Raw genomic sequence first — 22,345 nt, 5'->3', positions numbered from 1 at the left:
GCTTCTCCCCCAATTAAGAAGGGATTAGGAATGAAACAGCTGGAGGAGTGAAGGAAGCTGATTTGCACCTGCAGGGAGGTCCCAGGTTCCTTCTGCCCTCACCTGCTGAGCACGTAGCAGAGCCGTCCTGCGGTACATGTAGTCTTCTGATTTGATCACATATACCATTTTATAAGAATTCAGTTTGAATCGGCACTCCAGCTTGTCCAAGCTCTCCACATTTTCCATGCTCTTCTTGCTGTTTCCATCTTTGCCTTCCTTCTCTTGCTGTTCCCGTCCACGCTGACATTTACGGATCCGCCTTAGATTCCTGCAAACCAAAGAATCCCTTCTAGGATTAGCTTTTGTCCTGGAAGCACCTTTGGAGAGGCTACCTGGGCACTGGGTCACCTGGCTCACTTCAGAATAGCCTGTCAAATGTCAAACACTAAAGGTCACTAATGATGAAAAAACCAAACAGCCCACACTTAGCTGGAATCCCTCTTTGGAGGCTCTATTGTCAACACAAAGAATGCAGATGTCTCAGGCCTTGGATTCCATACCTGGTCAAGCAAGACAGCATCAGAAATACATGCTTCTGATCAGCTATAAAAAGCAAGCCATCCTGAAAATACTGAGCTTGTGAAATGCCTGAATTGCTCATCTCCCTTCTGGGAGACATGAATTTCTTTGGGTAAGAGCAATAAAAATTTTAATAACAAAAAGCACGTCAAGAAGTAGGTTAATTTAAAGAATAAATGAAAAAACAAGGAGTCAGTCAGTTATTTAATGTGTCTAGTTTCACATTCCTGAATGACATCCACTCTATTTTGATCAGTACAGTTTTCATGTCCTTTACCAAACATAACGGGCTTCACTCACCTTGGCAGAAATACTGGCTTCTGGGCCAGATGCTCTCTGAGTTCTGGGGAGGTAGTATCTGAGTTCACATAGCGCTCAACATAGTCTGACCATCGCTATAAGTAGCATGCAAAAGAAAGAATTGTTTTGGAAAAGTGTCATTATTCAAATTTTGTTGCCATAATTTCATAAATGTTCTAGAAATGTCCAAAATCTGTTCACTTCAAAATTTTAATATTAAACAGACATAAAATTTATTAGTTGTGATAGAAAATACCATCTTTAGCGTTTTTTCCTTTTCTCATATGAAAATTTAAATGAGGTTTTTCCCTTACCTGCTGCTATTAATGAAAGCAGAGTGTGTGTGTGTGTGTGTGTGTGTGTGTGTGTGTGTGTGTGTGTGTGTGTGTGTGTGTGTGTGTGTAAAAACAACTGGAAGAATTATTTCATTTAAGCACTTATATTTCCAGGAGATGTGTGCATAAGGTATTCATACCATCAAGCTTTAGTCAATAAGATCATACTGGATAGGATTTTGGAAAAAATCTGGCCCAACCCCTTTTCACAGATAGAAAAATTCAGAAAGGCTGAGTTGAGGCTCATGGAGAACCCAAAGCATCTCCTGAGGAATCTTGTCCTTTAGCAAGTCTGATGGAAGTGACTTACACCTTATCATGTCACCATGTTAAGCTCTTGCAAAGAGTGACAGCTGTGGCAGGTGAGGAAGGGATAAAAGTCATACCACAGGACACAAGCAAGGACAGCCCAAAGTTTGGTAGCCTTGGGGGGAGCACATGACAAATACAGACGTCCCCAAGAAGACCTCTGGGTGATGATCTCCTACCTCTGCCTCCACAGGGTCATCCGAGTTCTCTTCCTCTGTGTCTAGCAGCTCGATTGTCAGCTGAACTTGACCTCGGCTCTGAATGAACATGAGCTACAAGGGAGAGGCACAGAGAATTAAGAAATGGACTATCCCAAAAGGTGAAGTGTCCTGGGACAGAGAAAAGAGCATTGGAATTTAAAGACTACTTACAAGCCAATTGACTTTTTTCTCCCCTTTCTCTCCCCCACCCCTGCCCCTGCCCCTGCCCCCTGGGTATGGTCTCTTGTCTCACACAGAAAAAAAGTTAAGGAAGTTAATAACAAGTTCTAATGTTAGAATATTTAAAATACAGAGTAGGTCCAGCTCCAAGTTTACTACCAGCTATTTTTCTTAACTCTAAGAATGCTCATGTAACAGTAAAGTTCACTGAAGGAACAAGATGAACCCAATGAGTAACATAATCATCTCTAGATGACTTGTATGAAAATGCTGATAGAAGCTAATAACCCAGTGAGTCAGAAAGTGATTGTCCCCACTCCAGTTTCTAAAATCAACTAGTAGGCAAAAACAAATCAAGAGAGGTGAATGCTAAAAATCCTAATTAAGGACATGTAGACATATCCTTTTACAACTCTACTTGTACGAATCCACTCACTCAAAAGGATTGTGGCAGATTTTGACCCCATCACATTACTTCAAGACATGCATAAGATCTTAAGAAAGATTCTTATTCATATAAATCATGAAGGGTAAATTCTTTTGACTTTTTATAGATTTTTCCCAGGGTTAGAACATGAAATCAGGCAAATGATTAACACAGTGCTGGGCATTCAAGATTGGAAAAAGCTTAAGCTACACCAAACATTAAGAATTCCATCTTCCTGCAAGGAAGGGGAGTATGGTATGGTATGGAGGACCAGAAGACAAACATGGCCAAAAGTTCTAGCTTTGCTACTTGGCGGCTGAGGTCACTACTCCTCACATCACCAATCAAGTAAGGAATAATCTTTGAAGGAATTACTTGACAGTTGGTCCAAAAATCAAATTAGATCAATGTAAAACACTCTAAAAGTTATTATGCACTATACAAGTGAAAGAACTCATGTTATTATATTGACAGTGTGGGGGCAAATCATTCAAGTGAATCAACCCAGGTCCATGAGGACCAAATAATTCCTTTATTTGGGCTTCTCCTGCCGCCCGTCCTAGGAGTGTTAAGTTTCAGAGGAGAGCTCTCACCTTAAAGCAGTTCTCATCTGACATGAGCTGCTCTGCTTTACGCTGATATGTGGATTCCATGACGGTTCGAGAGGTTTGTGTATTTAGGGTGCCACCTGTGGCACTGTTGCTGTTTTCTGATAAGTAGAGGTCAGTCACTTGCACACAAATCTCATCACTTACAATGTGCTGGAGCTAGAAGGTGCAAAGAGAAAAGATTTAAGGAAAAACAATTTCAAAACATGGATCACATAATGTGCTAAGTTAACAATTCTACTTTTCTCACATTCATTCAACCTCTTCTTTCTCATTTTGTCTGAGGAACTCAAAAGTTTGCTTCAAAAAAGAAAAAAAGCAAAAGCAAAGGAAAAAATAAAATTCTATAAGAACTACATTATTATTGTGGAAGAAAAACCAATGAAGTTAAGCCAAATCTTGAAGTGTCTTCAGAAAAGAAAAGCTGATAGGACAACGGAATAGAGCACTTAACATAAATCAACTCTGCATTTAGTTAAGGACAACCATAGCAGACATTCAGACAATGATTAATAGTTGGAATGACTGCCTCATTTAATCCTATCTTTGTTGATTATGGCGGTTAGAATCTTATGGAATATGTAAAGGGCCAGAACTCTGGAGAAGTATACTTGAAACAAGGATACTTAACAACAAGATGTTTACTCAGTGTGACTGATAAGATAATGATTCTCTAGTTCACATGTCTAGTATGATATAATAATATAATCACTCTAGATCACACATGTTCAGTATGCTGTAATGATGCAATGTAATAGGGTATTTAAGGGCTCAGTCAAAGTAAACAGACTGTGAAGGAGAGAATGAAGATTTTAGACTCTATTCCTTACTATCCTCATGGTGACTATTCTGCTGAGACCAAGGCCTGTCCAAAGGACCTCCAGAAAGGTAGTCTGGATATTACAGAATATTATTAGCTATATTCCACCACCTTAAGTATTTTCATTTTGAAATTAAAAGCTATGAGTGGAAAATTCAGACAATGGAGGAAAGTGAGAGAAAAGCTAAAAGCACAAAGTAACATTCTTGATTGTTTTAATACTTTGCAACAGTTTGATTCTCAAGAAGCTTTCCTACTGATAGAAAACAGTTTTTCTTGTAGTGGCAATAATTGTAATAACTCAAGACTTTTATAAAAATAAAACAATAGGAATAATTATTTTAAAGAATACTTTTAATTCACAACAAAATAAAGTATAAATTCTAGGAGATAAAGAGAAACTATCAGTTATCTCCAACATGGGTGATAGAGAAAGATATAATCTTCAAATCTGGACCTAACCAGCAAATACTAGATGGCAATTATACATCTCTGAGAAGCTGAGAAGGGCTCAAGTATCCTTAGAACATATAAGCAGAAGCATGGAATAGTAGAAACACTGAATTTAGAGTCAAAAGATTTGGATTTAATTCTGCAATGAGCCAGATTGTATATTCAAATTCTGCCCGATGTTTGCTCCTTTTAGTCTTGGGCCTGCTTCCTCATCTGTAAAAATATCTGGGCTGGACTAGATGGCTTCTCAAGGTCCCCGTGGGACGTTCTAAGACTTTAAAATAGTCTATAATCATTCTGTAACTTACTACGGTCACCTTCTGGACCTGTTTCCCCATCTTCTAATTGCCACTATTAGATTAAAATGATGCCAAATCAATACTCAAGATGGAAACTGACCAAAACAAGAGCCCAAACCCTGTAGATAAGTAGCCAGTTTAAGTTCTTTCCTTCTAAAACTTTATTGCTACAAGATGCATTTCTCCACTATGAGTCTAGTCTTTTTTTCAAAATAAAGAAATAAACATCATCACTTTTTATAAAGGCCATCATGAAGAGCTCTTTCACTACTGATATTTATTAAACTAGCTTTATCATATTCTTAGCAAATCAAATGCAAAACAATAGCACGGAAGCTCTTTGAGGAAATACTAGTCTTCTTAGCGGTTACTTCTATTTAGTGATGAAAGCTCAGATCTCCTGCTGAGCAGTTAGAACAGGAACCAGCATGCAAAGGGTATTATGGATGAATGCGTGATGAGATCAGTATCAAAAAACAAAGGTAGGAAGGAAAAAGAAAGCGATGAAGATTTTTCAAGGTAGAAATTTTCAACATGGAAGTAAAATAGATCCAATAGAGAAAAAGGAAATGAAAAAAACAAAGGAAAAAGATACAAGTGATAAAAGTTCAAAAAAAGATGATGGTTCATACATACAGGTGAAGCTTTGGGAAAGGACATAAATTGGAATGAGAAAAGAATTAAAAACAGGTGTGTGTGTATGTGAATGAAAGAATCATATAACGATGAACAATTTTAAAGAGTAATAGAAAATGAAGTAGGAAACGTAAGGCCTACATCTGACTCATGCTAAGTAGATGTCTGCTACAAATAAAGGGCAAGAATATGGAGCCTGTTGAGTGCATAACATGCCAAAATAAAGTGAACCACAGTGAAATTAGATAAGGAGGAAAAACATACATCTGTTATAAATTTATTTCCAATAAATTTCAAATACTAAAATGCAAGAAGAAGGAACTAAATCTATCTTAAGAGAATAGCTTTACACACATGGGGAAAGCCCACCAGACCAGCTGGATACACTCACCCTCCAGGCCTACTAGCAAGGCAGATTGTGGGATGGGCTGGGACTGGTAAGACATTTAAATGATTAAGGCTAATACTATGAAGCACAAAACCCCAAAACTTTGGCCAAGGCAAAAAAGTATAAATCATATGCCACTTAAAAACACACACAAACACACACACACCCCCACCACCCAAATCAGAACACAAATCTTACTGATAATCTGAGAAAAGAGACCAAAAAACGCCTTTAATAATAACAGCCACAGTTCCCCCCATGCTTTGGAACCACTGGAAAAGCCTTCCAAAAACTTTTATTTTTTAAAAGGAAACTTCTGTCCTTGATTACTAAGTATAACTTTTTCTCCTCTATCTGTTCAAGAGCTCTCTTTGTCAAAAACTGTCCCTCATTTTCCAGCCTTCATCAAGGAGTGACAGTCCTTTTCTCACCTGTCTGACAATACTCTGGATCAATTTGTCCATGGTAAAGGCGATATAGGCATGAATAGTGAACATCTCTCTTAGGGAGTCCTCATACTGTGAAGAGTCTATGTTGCCATCCAGGAGGCTCCGTACCATATCCAGGAAGGCTGGGTAATAATCTTCAACATCGACATCCACTGTGGGAAAAGCAACAGATGATTGAAATTTTGTCCAGTACCCAAAATACCAAGACAAGGCACTTCCCAGAAGAATTCAACAAAGCCACCCAACCCCTAAGGCCCAAGACAGCTGATATGCTTAAACAGGTGGATATAAAACCTTTCTGGCCTGGTCGAGAAGAGTAATCCTGCAATAAATACCAGCTTCTAAAATTAAACGACTGAACATTTTATGAAGCTGGCTACTGACAGGGCTAATTGCCTTTCTGAGAGCCCAAAAATATCTAAGTATTTAGTGCCTGCAACAAGTTTTCAGATCTACCCACGATTAAAATGCTATTTCCTGGGCTTATATATTAATACAGCATTTACCACATGTATCATTGCTCAAAAGCTATTTTAATGCAGGGGAAAGTGTTTGACTCCAAACTAAATATGAAAGGCAGGAAGATAGTACATTACTCAAAGGTTGAGACTGCTTCAGAGAGAAAAAAGTAAGGAAAAAACGGATAGATCCTCTAGGACAGCAAGATGTGATCTGCATTTAATGACAGTCTCCATATATGTTTGTCAGGGTCCTTTTACTTAAGGATAAATCTTCAATTATGCATTTTACAAAATGAATTAACTGATTAGTACAAACTGCTAATGCATCCCTTCACCCATTGCTGGCTGAAAAGGAATCAAATGGCTGTCCAACAGATGCTCACCAACAACCAGACATAAAAGAAGGTGAAAGAAAGAAAATTTGTGGTGACATTTAATAGCCTAGGTTTCTCTGCGTGTGTGTGTGTGTGTGTGTGTGTGTGTGTGTGTAAAAAGCAAAATCAAGTTAACATAAGAAATTGTTAATGTCTTAAAGACATGAAAGTTTAAAGAATATTTGGACATGAGCAATAACTGATATACTAAAGAGAAAAACATAGATTGATAAATAATACAACCAACCTGAAATTAAGTGGTACTTTTGTCTCAAGACATCACACTAAAGTCTATCTCTGTGGAAAAAGTATTAGTTTTCAAGATTGAAATATCCTAAGAGATTTGCCACTAACCATATATACTGGTATGTAAACAGAAGGCTTATATTAGCTTTCTCAGTAGAAAATAAGATAAAAATTAGAATCACTAATCCAATCTTAGAATTCCAATTAATGCTAGATGTTACTTGATCTTAAATCTAATCCACATCCTACCTTAATTTACCTTGCAATAATCTACTATCATTAACCTGTAATGTATTAAAAGAATCATCCCCGGAGCATGTATGAGAACCTTCTAAGTCTATTTCCCAGGCAAAAGTGAATGATTCTGTCAAGGGATTTCTGAGCATAAAGATCACAAAAATGGCCTATGAAAGGATCTTGGTTAGCAGACTAAATGTATAATTTGGGATATGGGATGTAGATAGTGTCCTTTTAAGTTAAAATACTGTAGCCCCTCTATAATTCCATAATTTCCTCAACTTTTTTGTTTCTTTGATTGCTCCCATATTGTCTTCTTTATGTTCTTCTTTACTTGCAAAATAAACATCTTCCTACCCAAGCCTTATTTCTGTTTCCAAATCCTCTAAGAAACTTTGGCATGATCAGTACCCTGCACTGTTCAAAGGGAAAAGGCCTGTTCACTAAGAAGAAAGAAAGTGACTCTCACTGATATAGGACATAAGCCCCAATAAAGTTTAAGCTCTGCCCAGTGTTTTTCCTCTCTTGGCAGAGGCAACAAAAGAAGCATTTTACATTGCCTCCTTATCCCTCAAAAAGCCAGTGAGGTATGGCCACTAAGAGAATGACCAGCAATAAAACTGACGGAATTCAACAATAACTGTCCAACCCTTCGAAAGACAAAGAAGAAATGGTTTTGAGACACAGACATACACAGATATACATTTCTGGATGTGAACTGTGAGAATGTTTTTGCTTTACTCTGCATATTCAGAAGGGTTCCCCCCCCCCTTTTAAAATTAGGAATGAAAAAGAATAAAAACCCTTTGATCCAACAGTGCTACTACTGGGCTTATATCCCAAAGAGATTTTAAAGAAGGGAAAGGGACCCACGTGTGCAAAAATGTTTGTGGCAGCCTTCTTTGTAGTGGCAAAAAACTGGAAACTAAGTGGATGCCCATCAGTTGGAGAATGGCTGAATAAATTGTGGCATATGAATATTATGGAATATTATTTTACTGTAAGAAATGACCAACAGGAGAATTTCAGAAAGGCCTAGAGAGACTTACATGAACTGATGCTGAATGAAATGAGCAGGACCAGGAGATCATTATAACTTCAACAACAATACTATACAATGATCAATTCTGATGGACGTGGCCCTCTTCAACAATGAGATGAACCAAATCAGTTCCAATAGAGCAGTAATGAACTGAACCAGCTACACCCAGTGAAAAAACTGGAAGATGACTATGAACCACTACATAGGATTCCCAATCCCTCTATTTTTGTCCACCTGCATTTTTGATTTCCTTCACAGGCTAATTGTACACTATTTCAAAGTCCGATTCCTTTTGTACAGCAAAATAACTGTTTGGACATATATACATATATTGTATTTAACTTATACTTTAACATATTTAACATGTATTGGTCTACCTGCCATCTGGGGAAGGGGGTGGAAGGAGGGGAAAAGTTGGAAAAAAAGATTTTGCAATTGTCAATGCTGAAAAATTACCCCTGCATATATCTTGTAAATAAAAAGCTATTTAAAAAAAAAAAAAAAGTAGGAATAAGAAGAGCAGAAAATAAGTGCTTGTTAATAGGAAAATAAAATGGTAAAAAAGAACAAATGACTAATCCACCTGTCCAAGCTCCACAAATAAAAAGCAATTCAATTGCAATCACCTGGAAACTCCCACCCCACTCCCTCCCCACTCTCCACAGCTACTCACTAGGTTCTTTGAGCCTAAGCTGGATGGCTGGGCTGTCACTCTTGTCCCGCTTTATCCCCAGTACTTCCCGTTCCCATTCCCTTTCCCGGTTTTCTTCTTCAATCTGTCGCTCAGCTTGGGAACAAATTCTCAGCAGCCTTAAGCACAGAATCTGGTGTAGCCTTAGGAAGATATACCAATTGTTATTGACATAGAAGAGATTGTAGACATCATCCATCCCACGAAACTTCTGAGCTGCTGTGTTGCTGAATAATAACTTTGATTTGGGGGGGCTGCCGCCCACCCCGTTATGCTTTTTGGCAGCTCCTGTAGCTTCATCCACATCCATCTCTTCTTCCTCTTCCTCTTCTACATCTGAGAGGTCACCTCTCTGGGCAAAGAGCAGATCTGGAATGAAATGATGCATGATCTGCTTGATTTTATACTTGTCTTCCTTTTGGATTCCTGTTTGCCTCTTTACATGATGGATAATCAAAGCAGCAGCATCTTCCAATATCTGTTTGTCTTCATAGGCGAGAGAAAGGTGTGGGCCAACAGGGACTCCAGAATTATCTTCTGTAGCCTGCTCTTGCCTCTAAAGTAGGAAAGACACAAAGAGAACACACATCAGCTACACATTGGATGCTTGCCACTGGCAATACTGTCCTGGCCACTGCGCAACAACATGAAGAGATGAGACTATCTTGCCATCCAAAAAGGACACAAGAGTAAATACTAAAGGGTATCTTACTAGAATTAAGAAGACCAAAAAGGTAGTCTGCTGGGTGACTATGATAGAATGGGAAAACATTAAAGTTTCTGAGCAGGGCTTGTAAGAGATGCATATAAAGTGGGGTTTCAAGAGAATGAGCCTGCCACTACCATGTAGGATGGATTAAAAAAGGAAGAGCCTAGAAGAAGGAATTCTAAGACTAGGATGCAGTCAGCAGATTAAAAAAAGGGGTATCCTTCTGTAAGTCAATTCTGGTTAGTATGGGGTAGAGTAAAGGAAGCAAGTTTCTTCCAAGCCACACACTCTAATTCACATGTAATCCCAGATTATTAATACAGCTGCACACAAGTTAACACCACAGATGCAGAAGACATTCGCAGAAGACAATTCCTGGCTTACTTCATCATAGATGCTCTCTATTTCATTGAGTAAGCTCTTCGACCTCAGGACCTTGGTGTCGTTTTGTTTGAAGTTGATTCCCTGGTGGTCTAGGGACTTCAGGTAATACTTCTCATTTTGCTCCCTCCAGACCTTGTTGAACCCTCTCTGAGCTTCTCTCCATTCCTCCTCTTTCATCTTCAACCTTTGATGGATGAAAACAAAAGATAAGAAGAACCAAACAAGTGTAAGCACATACTACCAAGGCTCAATCAAGGCACCAGGAAATTCTTTCTAACCCATCCCCCATCATCTATTCAGGACCTAAGAAGCTTTCCAGTAGAACTGAATCTCTCTGGAGGACACATCACAACAATGTCTAAAATTTTATTTTTAAGACTATACAACAAAGTATAGACTTTACTAAAAGCTCTTTCCTTGATCCAATCTCATAGATTTTACAAACCTGGATTAAAAAATATCAACTCACAGAGAAAAGTAGGGAATTGTACGAAAATTTCTCAAAAGCCCAAGTAAAGTCAAAATTATGAGAATATAAGTAAATAGATGCTTTGAATAAAGGGAAAGGAGGCTGAAAACTCAGTTCTTTGATATTACCAAAACAAACAAACAAAAAAAAAAAGTATAAGTAACAGAAAAAAAACAATAGGCATCTCAGAAAAATAAAAGAAAAAAAATGTATTAAAATGGTGAAAAGCTATTGAAGTTACAGTAGAATAAACTTGGACATTGAATAAGAGTAGACAAAAGAAACAATTGTGTGTAAAGCAAAGTTTGGAAGACTCTTTGGACCTAGTTATATTTGAGAGCATTTTTGAATGACCAAAATGACAACCCATGGGGGGAGGGGGGATAAAAGAAATGAAAATGGGGATTAAAACAATGAATAATGGTTTGGAACAAAGAAATTAATTATACATCTCTACAAAAAGGTTAGTCCTGTCCCTCAAAAGTTAAGAACTGAGCTTTTTCACATGTAGAGTAAGAAAGCTCATTTTTGAGGAGTGTTCACTCTCTCCTCCTAGAAACATCTTATAGGGAAAAAGAAATGAATGTTCCCAGAACTGTTTAGGAACAGTGAATTTCCACTAAGGAGAAAATGTGAAGTGTTTTAGTTCTCAGCAATTTCAGTCACTCAGACTGTCAGGGGTTACAAGGTGGCTGATCTAAGTTAGAGAATAAAAAGAAAGCCCACTATAAAGCAGCTATTAAATGACCTTCCTCCACTTGGTATTCTGGCACACACCAACAGACATACTTTACATCACAGCCTGGAGATTTCCTTATGAGTTTGGAAATGGAAAATGACTCCATAAAGAAATGCCCAGATTATAACCAAGCATGCTTTCACATACTTTCTTTCAGAGACAGAAGCCCACTGCCACATGTGACCTTCTCTATTGCTAGGACCATACCTCTTCAGAACTATGGGGACAGCAATGGATGGGTTCTTTCTCAGGCCATCAATAATGTCAGCAGCTTTATCAGCATAGATCCTCTGGAGCGCTTTTCGGTGAATCACCTCAGAAGAGCCGCCCAGAGTGTTGTCTAAGCGGAATTTAGCCTGCTCCTCAGCAGACAATCGCGACAGTTTCTTCTGAATTGTCTCTAGGACCCGGATGGTTGCCAGATTGGTTTCTAAAACCACATCAAGCTAAGGAAGAACATGGGGGGAGAAAAAAAGTCAGCACAGCAAATATAAATTTCTTATGAATAAGCCGTCACTTTTTCCTGGATATTAAACATGTCTTTCATTAAGACACATCAAAATAAATCCCAAAGGACTATCTAAACTGTGCATTACCCTTTGATCTAGTAATGTCTCCACTGGGTCTGTATTCCAAAGAGATCATAAAAGAGGCCAAAGGATCCACAGGTGCAAAAATGTTTGTGGCAGCCCTTTTTGTAGTGGCAAGGAACTGGAAACTAAATGGATATCTGATCAGTTGGAGAATGGCTGAATAAGTTATGATATATGAATGTTGTGGAATATTATTGTTCTATAAGAAATAATCATCAAGATGATTTCAGAGAGACCTAGAGAGACTTACATGAATTGATGCTAATTCGAAGTAGAACCAAGAGAACATTGTACACAGCAACAAGAAGATTACATGATGATCAACAGTGACAGGATTTGGCTCTTTTCAACAATGATGCGATTCAAGGCAATTCCAATAGACTTGTATTGGAGAGAGCCAGAAATACCAGAGACAAATATGGGGATTGAATGTGAATCAAAGCACAGTATTTTTAAACTTTGTTGTTGTTGTTTACTTATTTATTTTCTCTTTTTTTTGTTTTAACCCTTTTGATCTGATTTTTCTTATACACACATGATAAATGTGAATAAGTATATATATATATATATATATATATATATATATATATATATATATATATATATATATACACATATATGTAAATATGTATAGAAGAATTGTTCATTTTAAACCTATATCAGATTGCTTGCTGTCTAGGGGAGTGGAAAGGTGGGAAGGGAGGGTGAAAATTTTGGAACACAAGGTTTTCCAAGGGTGAATGTTAAAAACTATCTTTGCATGTATTTTGAAAAATAAAAAGCTACTATTATGAAATAAAATAATAAATTGACAAATTAAATTAAAAATGCATTGGCTCATTCACATTTAGCTTTTCCTATGTATAACGAATTCATGCAATGCAGTGTGAAGGCAACGATAGTTAAAATTCTCAAGTATACTTTTCACCCCAATTTGGGCACATATTAACATTTGTTTTAGGACCAGATAGATTTTCTTCCATGGGCTATGAAATGGAGCTGTGAATTCATGGAAGTCCAAGGACTTTCTAGAGTCAGGCGGATCTCTTAAGAACACTTCACCAAAGCTGTCCATACATATTCCCTAGATAGCTAACAAACTCGTCTCATACTGCCTACCTAGGCACTTAGCTATCTATACATTTTACACACACCCACACACACACACACCCACACCCACCATACCCCTCTTCTCTTTTTACCAACATAAAATTCTTCCCACTAGTCAAAAACTGGCAAAAGAGGACAACCATTGAGGAAAAACTGTTCATTAGCAAATGAATCTAACAAATATTAACTGCCTAGTAGTTTAAAGGACACTATCAGACACTTATGGGGAAAAGAAAAGAAAAGAAAAGAAAACAAAACAAAACAGCTATATTCAAAGAGTTTGAGTTTTTAAGAGTTTTAAAGACTGGGATTGTATCCTTCTTTAAAAAGCAGAGCCGCCTTTTAACAATTATTTTCCTGATTACAATGGGTGTCCCAGAAACTGAAGGTCAGTCCAGACCTTACTAAGCCAGGACACCCTATGTGAGTAGCACTGGTGTGGCAGAAAATGCTTGCATTCAAATAATAGCCCCTGCAGTGCACCTGTCCAAAAGTTCCTTCCCACGGGTCCCATAGAGAGAAGCAAAAGCTCTGGCTGCCTGCTCTAGACTTCAATGTACAAGAAATGTTTCTACCAGTCCTTGTGATCAGAGCAGGTGACTCTCTCTTGCCCTCAACTCCCTAGCGGGCAGAGCCTCTGAGTTTTAAAGACAACCCTAAAAGCAAGAAGAGGGAGGAAATGTTTTCTTTGGGGGGAAAAAAAAATAGGATTTCACATAAAACAGGAATTTTATCTGCATTTCACAATGGGTATTTTTTAAAAACCAGACTTGACTTGAGGACATCCCTGGATCAATACCAACAGGTACTTTCTCTCCTATTCAAAATTTTGATTTCTTGTCTTAAGTATAGGAGTCCCTGAGGGGGGCTTATCAAAAGCCTTTTCCCCAGCATGGGTAACAGGTATAATTTGAACCCAAGGTTTTTCCATCGCACCGGAATCCTCTACATTTTAAACTGAAAACACAAATAACAGAGGGGACAAGATTGCACAGTGGCTGGACCTCCATCTCAAAAGACTCCAGTCCACTTCTGCCTAACACAAGCTAGCTTTGACCCTGGCCATTATCATTTGACTTCTAGGCATCACCCTTTCATAGTTGGTGCAAAGAGAAGTGAAATAATACATGAAAATTGCAATATAAATATTAGTTCATATTATTGAAATCAAAAGATTTCTTTACATTTTACCACCATACTGCCACTAACATACAAAATATAAATGTGAAATAATTACCATTTACATTTACACAGAAATATTTAACAGTTTGGATAATAATAATATGTACACATTAGTATCTAGGGGCAAAAACTGTTGCAATTTTGTTGACATTGGTAAACTTGGGGCTGTACCTGCACTAGGTACTTTCAAAAAACCTCAAGGTGATAGAAGATTATTTATATACCACAGAATGATGATTTCTACGTTACTTCCTTTATTTCACCTTAGCCTTCCAATTATCCACCAAATAAACCCCTCCATTCTTCTTTAAATAACAATTTCAAATTAAACTTCTGAAATTAAAAAAAAAAAAAAAAAAAAAGTTCTAGACTTTGGCTCACACCAAGATGCTAATTTTAAGCAGCTCAAAGATGGGGGTGGGTGGGTGGGGAGGGTGTGTGATAGGCGGTAGAGGGGAAAAGAGTCAGAGAGGCATGAACTCAATTCCTGGACCAAATTTTGCCATTTATCACCTCAACATAGTGCTTCTAGATCTGGTATTCAGTACCCTACTCCCCGTAACTTCAGAATTCAAAGCCTAGTAAAAGTGTACCTCAAAGCGTTCATCTTCACATCTATAAATGTGCTCTTCATACTGTGTCTTCTTTGAACTGACAAAAGTGGAATCCTCAGACCATGATGGAAAAGACACCCAAGTATCATTTAAAACCTTTTGGGAGAAAATGGAGAGTAGTAGTTATTTTTTAAAAGACTTTTCATTTTCAAAAGAGCCAGTTCTTTTGAACTCAAAAAATGTTGTATTAATCAAATAAAGCAAGATTTTAAATTTCTTCCTCTATATTAAAAAAAAAAAATCTCACTATGATTCAAAATAAATAGCTCAATAGTTTCTAAGTGACTGGATAAAGTACAAATATCATATAGAAGAGTCATCATTTTCTTGATATTTCTCTTCTAAGATTTCTCTATGGCTTTCATCTTTAACAACCATTTGTTATGTCCTCCAAACAGAATTGTGTTTGGCTAATAGAAGCACTAAATACCAAGAAGAGTTCCAGCTTCCTTAGTCCAAAAATACAATTTCTAGACACCTGGCACTTTAGAAATGTGAGGATGTGAGGTGGACCACATAGCTGCCTCTTACCTCCTTACACAGCGGTGTTCTTCCTGTGCATTTAGGCTGCTGATAGCTCTTAGGCAAGGCTCGATAGCTTGACCCCAACCTTTTACAGGAAGCATAATCTATCTCCATGGCAATGCCCTCTGTGGCACGCTCTTTTGGAAAGGTCTCCAAATGAACAGATTCTTTATACCCCAGAAAATTCTTAAACCATGTGAACAACTCTGGGAATTTCCTAAAGAAATAAAGTTTAAAAAAATCATCAATAACAATTGCATTTTAAAGTATTAAGGCAAAATTTATTTCCTAAAGGAAGCGGCACAAAGTATCAGAACCCTCCTCTAGTCCTATTTCTGGTCACATTTCAATGCTTATCTCTCCTGAGTCTCCAAGCAGCTGCCCTTGCCCATTTCTGTCATTCTGAACCAATGTGGCTGTGTAGAAAATACACTATGATTCTTTGGATCACAAATGAAAAAGAAAAGCAGGGTAAAGTCTCCTGAATAGTGTTCCTTTACTAGAACAGAAGTTTAATTTTATAAATTTCCATTCTCTCTTGCTCAGGTAACATCAACTCAAGTGCTACCAATATTCAAAGTGATTCCTGAGACCCAGGAATGAAATGCCTGACCAGATCTCCATTAAAACTCGGCATTATGCTAAGGGTAAAGAGACTGTTCTTAGATCCTGATCCCGAGTGACATGCAGAGAAATGCTGAACCTGTAAGAGATATGTTTTTTACTTAGAAAATGAATTCTGTGGTACCCTCACATCCCGTATAGAGTGAGCTCCTTATCCCCAGTCCTCCTCACTCACCCCAGAAAAGGAGAGACAAGTTGCACAAGCTCTGGCCTAGAGATGACCTCTTGGTTAAAGATGACCAGACAACGAAGAAAATTCTCATATGCTTCTGTGCTCCTCAAGGCCTTCCGGACCTTTAAGAAATGAGAGATTGTAAGGGTGAAAATAGGGAGGTTCACATACTGAAAAGGGCCCCATAAGGCTGTGGGCACTCTTCTTATTGTGTAGCATACCACCTCATATGACTTATGCAGACAGAGGCCCAGGACAGGAATCCCAGGACAAACAGCACTTGGTACCAAGCTGCTTCTGCTCTCTGACCAGATAGCTGTAGGAGATGGTACAGAGTGACTCACAGAAGAACACACCTTGGAGCCAGAGGTGACAAGCACCCACCTGTTATTAAAAGCTGCCCTTCAGGGAGGAATTACCACAGAATTACAGGGCTGATCCCAAATCATCTCAGGCTCAGGTGTTTTATGTACTATTGCCAGCAAGGCCTATGGTGCTGGCCAACCAGAATTCTATCTTCAATGAATAAGGGAAAAACTGTATCTAGGTTCCAATGACTACACACACCCACCCAAAAAGCATCTGAATGGTCAAGTATGAGTGAGAATCTTCTTCAGGCATTGTTATCAATGGTCAAGTTGGTCCCAGGGAACAAGAGGTGACTTGAGGTGAGGTAAGGTAGAGGATTGAAATGTTACACAAGATTGTCAAGTACTTCCTTTATAGGTTGGTTTTATTATGTCAGGTGGTATTTCAGTAATAGTTGCTGGGTTGGGGTGGAGGTTGATATTCAGAAATCTTTTGCTACACCATAATCATCAATGAAATCAGAAAAACAATTTATGCTATCATTAAACAAATTGGATATGACACAAATTTCAAGCCATCTAGACATTCCTCACCTTCTCAAAGAACAAGGATTCAGTTCCTACACCATGCTTACTGGCTTCTGCCAAGGGCTGGTCCTTTAAGCTTAATAGTTTAGGTTTCTTCTGCAAATAGATAAATTACAATCATGATTAGGAAACTATTGAGATCTCTTAACTATCTTCAACTAGCATGGAGAAAATAATTCAAAGGAATCCTTTCTCTGCTGCAATTAGTATTCTAAAGCTTCCCAAACTTCTGAGTCCACCAGTTGTTTTGTTTTTTTTTTTTAAATAAAATGTTCCAAGACATTTCATTTCCTTAATCTTAATTTCTACAAACATTATGCAATATTTATAAGTTTTTATCCTTTTAAGGATTTGAGTCCTCCCAAGAATAGATAAATTATTTATAAAAGGAGACAAAAAAAAAGCTGCCTATACAAATTTTTTAAGAAGATACAATTGGCATGTTCAATTTAGATGGAATAATTGACAGTTAAATGAGAATACATTCAATATCAATAAAGAGAAAAAAAACCTGACAAAGACTATCAAGTCTTTTGGAAGGGCAAGCAATATCCAAACAAATCTGACATCACTTAATCTAAGGATTCTCTTCAAAAAGAATAGTAACCCAAGCCAGAGTCATGATAATATCATTAAACATATGTAACCCTACAAACAGCAAACAAATTCAGCCTCAAAAAATTGTTCCCTCATTATGTGTTATGAGATCCCCAATTGATAGAAAAATAGATGGAACCACAGCACAACATACAAGAGGAGCCCCAGCCTATACCCAAGTTAAAAAAAAAACAAACCTATTTGTGAAGCAAAAGTGACTTCATTACTAGAGAGTCAATGAAAGAAATTCCAGCAGCTAGTTCTTAATGTTAAAAATAAACTGCCTTACTCCTAATAAGTATGGGAAAACCCTAAGCTGCATCACCAAGAGACAAATGGAGTTACAAACCCAAGGTAGGCCAAAGCTCCAACATGAGGACTAACAGAGAATGAGAAAAGATTTTGATGACCTAATTATTCCCACACTGGAAATTAATACAGAAGTGAAGATAGCTAAAGCAAAAATTACATATAAAAATTGTTCAAATTCACTGATGTCATGGAAATGATATAAAGTACATTAAAAAAAAAAAAAAAACTGACAGGAAAACATAAATTACACTTCTTCACCTGGTCTCAGTTCAGAGAACACCTGATCACCTACTTTTCTCTATATGTTTACCATCTAGGAGGAGACCCTAATACTGAGCCAGAGAAGAGGTACCCGACCTCACCTTCACAGGGGGAGTCGTGCCAGTCCCAGAGTGGCGGCGGATCTGGCAGCCGTTCTGGCTGGGCCTCTGCTGCTTGTTGTTCAGTTGGGGTTTCTTCACCGTGCCTCCATGATCATTCCTCACAGACTCAACCTTCTCTGCAGTCGTCTTACTTAATAACTGATTAAAATACAGATGATCAGAGAACTCCAAATTTTTAGGGGGAAAGGGGAGAATTGTTGCTAGTTCCAGGTAACCTCTGAATGCTACCACTCTGCCATTTTTCTGAAAACCAATCTACAGGGATTTCTATACTAAGAGAGTTTAGTTTTCAAACACAAAACTGAAGCAAAGTATTCTCCAAACCCCTTTTACAGGACCAAAAAACCACCTTGGAACACAAATCTGTTTGTCACCCCCCAAGTTAGACACACCCACTGTGCAAGTCCTAATGCAAAGCACTCACCACAGAGCTATTGGCATCAGGGAGGAACTGCCCAAACTCTGAGAGGAGGTCTTCCTGATTCTTAAACAGACGGGCCACCTGTGCATATACCTCCTGCTCTGTCAGGGCTGGTGTGTAATTCCCTCCAGCTTCCTTGGCGTTCCGCTGCTCCTTCTGTCACAAGAGAAAGGGAAGCCTGAGCTCCATGTCTGACACACTCATATCACACATATTCCCAGGCCTCTGGCCTTCTCACCCCAGATGCCTTCACAGAGAAGGGAAGAAGCTGGCTCTCTTGGCTCTGGCTCTCTCTGAAGGGTTCTTTGGTCATCAAGGTGAGACAATGGTAAATGGAAGCCCTTTAAAAATTAGGGCAGACATTCCTAATGCTCATGAGTTTACTATCAACTAACAAAAATCTATATGCAGAATTTTTTCCTTATTCCACTGATTATTACCTGCACTATACAAATGACCCTTTAGACCTAGATATATATTCATTTCATATACAATCAGTTTCTAAAATCTTTGTTCAATTGCTTCAAAATATTTGAATCACAATAAGAATCTGGCTTAAATATGTTAAACAGAGTTACTGATTGATAATTTTCAAAAAGGGTTAATGGATACAAATATGCTTTATGTGAGTTGGACATTCTGGTTAAAGCACATTAACGAGACAGATCTTACCTGATATGTGTGCAAAATCTCCAAAAAAGCTTTATAGATATCTGGCTGACCCTGGAATCTATTTTTAATTTTGTTAACATAGTTGATGGCATGATTAAACTCCACAGGCTGATTGTTCTGCAGGGACGGGGCAGTTCCCAGGGAGATTGTCACAGGTGTGTGAGGCTGCACTGGTGGAGAACGTGGTGAAGCATATGGTGGGAGGGGAGGTGTCTGCTGGCTGGCTGGAGCATGTGCTTGGAGCTGGGATGGCTGCAAAGAAAACATTTTCTCCCTTTAGGAACAGGGTTAATATGATTCAAATAGTCCTACCACACCAGTAGAGAAAGAAGATGCTTCCAGATAAAACATATCATTTATTCACTCTTGACATACTATTCTGAATTCAAATCAAAGACTTAATAGGAGAATTATACATATCCTAACACATGGCTTTTTTTGTTTTTGGTTTTTTTGTAATGGGGAGAGGAAGTAGCTGTGATTTCACTATTATAAGAAAATTCCAGAAGAAATTTCCATACACCAATACAGATAAAACTACTGTTCCACAATATAGTCTTTTAAATACTTGATCAGAGTCATATAGCTACTAGTCAATGTCAAAAGAAATATTTGAACCCATATCTTCCTGAGGGAAGCTCAGCTCTCTATTTTCTCTACCATCATACTGACCTGATCTCTTAAAAACTTGCAGAATCTATTAAGAGTCAAAATTTGGGAAATTGGTTAAGGGCAAAAAACAAAAAACAAAAAAAAAAAAACCACCCAACCCTCAAAGTGGACTGCTGTTCAGTTATCTAAATCAAAGGATCTGTGATTTCCTCAGTATAGAATAATGCCTTATAATTTTCTGTTTTATTTCTTAAATGGGAAAAAAACCTCTTCTCTAAATTTTGGTGTACACATCATTCCTATCTATCAACTATTAAACTACCAACAAATTACTCACATCCACAATTTCAGATATTTTTCTATTACCTCTGTCAAAGCATGAGAATTCAGAGATATTTTAAAGGCATTTCTTGGAACCCTTTCAAATTCTCACCTTGCTAATTTTGGCAGGTGGCGGCTGAGGGGCTGGCTGGGCAGGAGTTGGGGTGGACTGAGCTGATGGTTGGGAAGGATGCTGGGGCTGGGCTTGAGGTTGAGGTTGGATGCCGTGGGTGGGAATTTGATGGACTTGGCCAGGAGTTGTCACATTCACCATGTCGTTAGTCTGCACCTCGATTTTATAACCAGGAGGTAAAAAGGTGTTGAAGCCCATGATCAAGTCAGGGTGGCCTTTGAATAGCTGTGACACCCGACTAATCACTCCTGGAGTATCAATACTGCAGAGAAAAAATGTTACAAATGACCTCAGAACTACCCAGAGACCACACATGTCAAAAGCATCAAAATGACCATGATTTCTCTGAAATCCACCATAAGAGTAAGTTGGGTTTTTTTCTAATAAAGAATCTAGTGAAGAGGTCAACCCCCTTCATTCTTTAAAGCAAGGGAGGTCAGTAATTCATTTTTAAGAGGCTCAAATTACTCCTTGTGCTACACTATAGAAATGTGCAGTATAGCATACGTACTAAATACTACATCATATATACTGTAAAATTTACGTAACCTCTATTTCATATGCATTAATATTTTGTGCTAGAAGAACACTAAAATCTTAAATTCTTTTTTTTTTGGAATGATTTAGATCAATCTCAATGTCTATTCCTCAGCAAGGGGGGGGGGGTGGGGGGTGAAAACTTGACTCCCAGAGCTGGAAATTTGGCTACTAAGGAGAAAAAGAAAATGTTCATCACTCTACTTATCCCATTATTCAATGGAAGAACCTTCGAAATTCAAACCTAAAAAATTCTCCCACATTCTAAAGAATGACATTAGATTTTACCCTCAAACAAATGCTCATACCTAACCATAAAGGATAGTTGTAAATGTCTTTTTACCTTTGAGATTTAAATTCTTTCATGATATCCAGGAAATCATTGTAGACCTGAGGCTGACTACCAAACTGCAGCTTTACCTGGTCAAGGTAGGATAGAGCATCCTCCACCTGTAAATACAAATCCCAAAAACTATCCATCAAAAAATTAATTCACAAGCTCCATAATGAATTTTTTAGCTACAAATAAAACTGAATGCGTTTATACACACACATATACATAAAACCCTAGAAAATAAAGGGAAAATTCAGTATAAACATAAAAGTTAAACATAGAGATCTCATAACTCAAGATCCAAAAAATAACTAAGGAACCATATCATGGGGGCCAAGTCCCATTTCTGAAAATATAGCAGGGACCAAAAGCCAAACTAATTTTCTCACATGAGTAAAACATTCAACAGAACATTTCAAGGAAGCATGGCATAATTCAAATATTGAATCTGAAGTCCAAGAACCTAGATCCCCAGCTCCTGGTCCAGTGCTTTCTACATTTTTCAGTATTTGGATAGTCTTGAGACCTCAATACTATATAGTCCTTTTGAGAGTGGAGACTGGAATCCAATCTCTATAACTCTTATCCATATCTTCTAGAACAACCTTAATCATGGACTGCAAGTCTTCCTCAAGAAGTTTTGGCAAGGTGTGAATGCTATTGGGAGCACATAAGCTACTAATTTGTTATTCCTCGCTTTCATTATATAACTAGCTCACTTACCCAACCATTCATATCGTCTTGTTTACTTCATTGGTAATATGTTGTAATTTACTTATAATTACCATGTGCAGAATCTGCTGCTAGTTATTGTCTTTCTGACTAAATGAACACTTAAATATCTACTATAAAGACTTAAAAAAAACCAACAGATAAGTCACATTATGAAATATGGAGACTAAAAGAGTTTCCAAATGACTTCACCACAGCAAAAAAATGATTTTCTTTTCAGCAGAAAGATAGTCAAAGAAAAAACAGGTTAGAATATAA

General features: G+C 37.8%; 1 protein-coding gene across 3 annotated transcripts in view; it reads right to left on the bottom strand.

Annotated features, from left to right (window-relative positions):
* SIN3A (SIN3 transcription regulator family member A) overlaps positions 1-22,345 on the bottom strand; it is a 67,585-nt gene that overhangs the window by 1,694 nt on the left and 43,546 nt on the right. For all 3 annotated transcript variants that reach the window (XM_074296934.1, XM_074296931.1, XM_074296933.1), the window contains exons 4-20: positions 21,365-21,471; positions 20,464-20,746; positions 19,419-19,670; positions 18,750-18,902; positions 18,305-18,463; positions 17,040-17,129; positions 16,141-16,259; positions 15,348-15,558; positions 14,796-14,912; positions 11,525-11,763; positions 10,110-10,293; positions 8,999-9,572; positions 5,948-6,117; positions 2,906-3,079; positions 1,685-1,777; positions 862-956; positions 103-310 (exon numbers count right to left, since the gene is read on the bottom strand). In XM_074296934.1, the coding sequence (XP_074153035.1) occupies positions 103-310; positions 862-956; positions 1,685-1,777; positions 2,906-3,079; positions 5,948-6,117; positions 8,999-9,572; positions 10,110-10,293; positions 11,525-11,763; positions 14,796-14,912; positions 15,348-15,558; positions 16,141-16,259; positions 17,040-17,129; positions 18,305-18,463; positions 18,750-18,902; positions 19,419-19,670; positions 20,464-20,746; positions 21,365-21,471 (3,228 nt within the window). The remainder of the gene's footprint in view (positions 1-102; positions 311-861; positions 957-1,684; positions 1,778-2,905; positions 3,080-5,947; positions 6,118-8,998; positions 9,573-10,109; positions 10,294-11,524; positions 11,764-14,795; positions 14,913-15,347; positions 15,559-16,140; positions 16,260-17,039; positions 17,130-18,304; positions 18,464-18,749; positions 18,903-19,418; positions 19,671-20,463; positions 20,747-21,364; positions 21,472-22,345) is intronic.

This window comes from Sminthopsis crassicaudata, chromosome 2 (assembly GCF_048593235.1).
Source record: "Sminthopsis crassicaudata isolate SCR6 chromosome 2, ASM4859323v1, whole genome shotgun sequence".
NCBI classification, from domain to species: Eukaryota; Metazoa; Chordata; class Mammalia; order Dasyuromorphia; family Dasyuridae; genus Sminthopsis; species Sminthopsis crassicaudata.
This window is presented reverse-complemented; position numbering and strand designations above follow the sequence as displayed.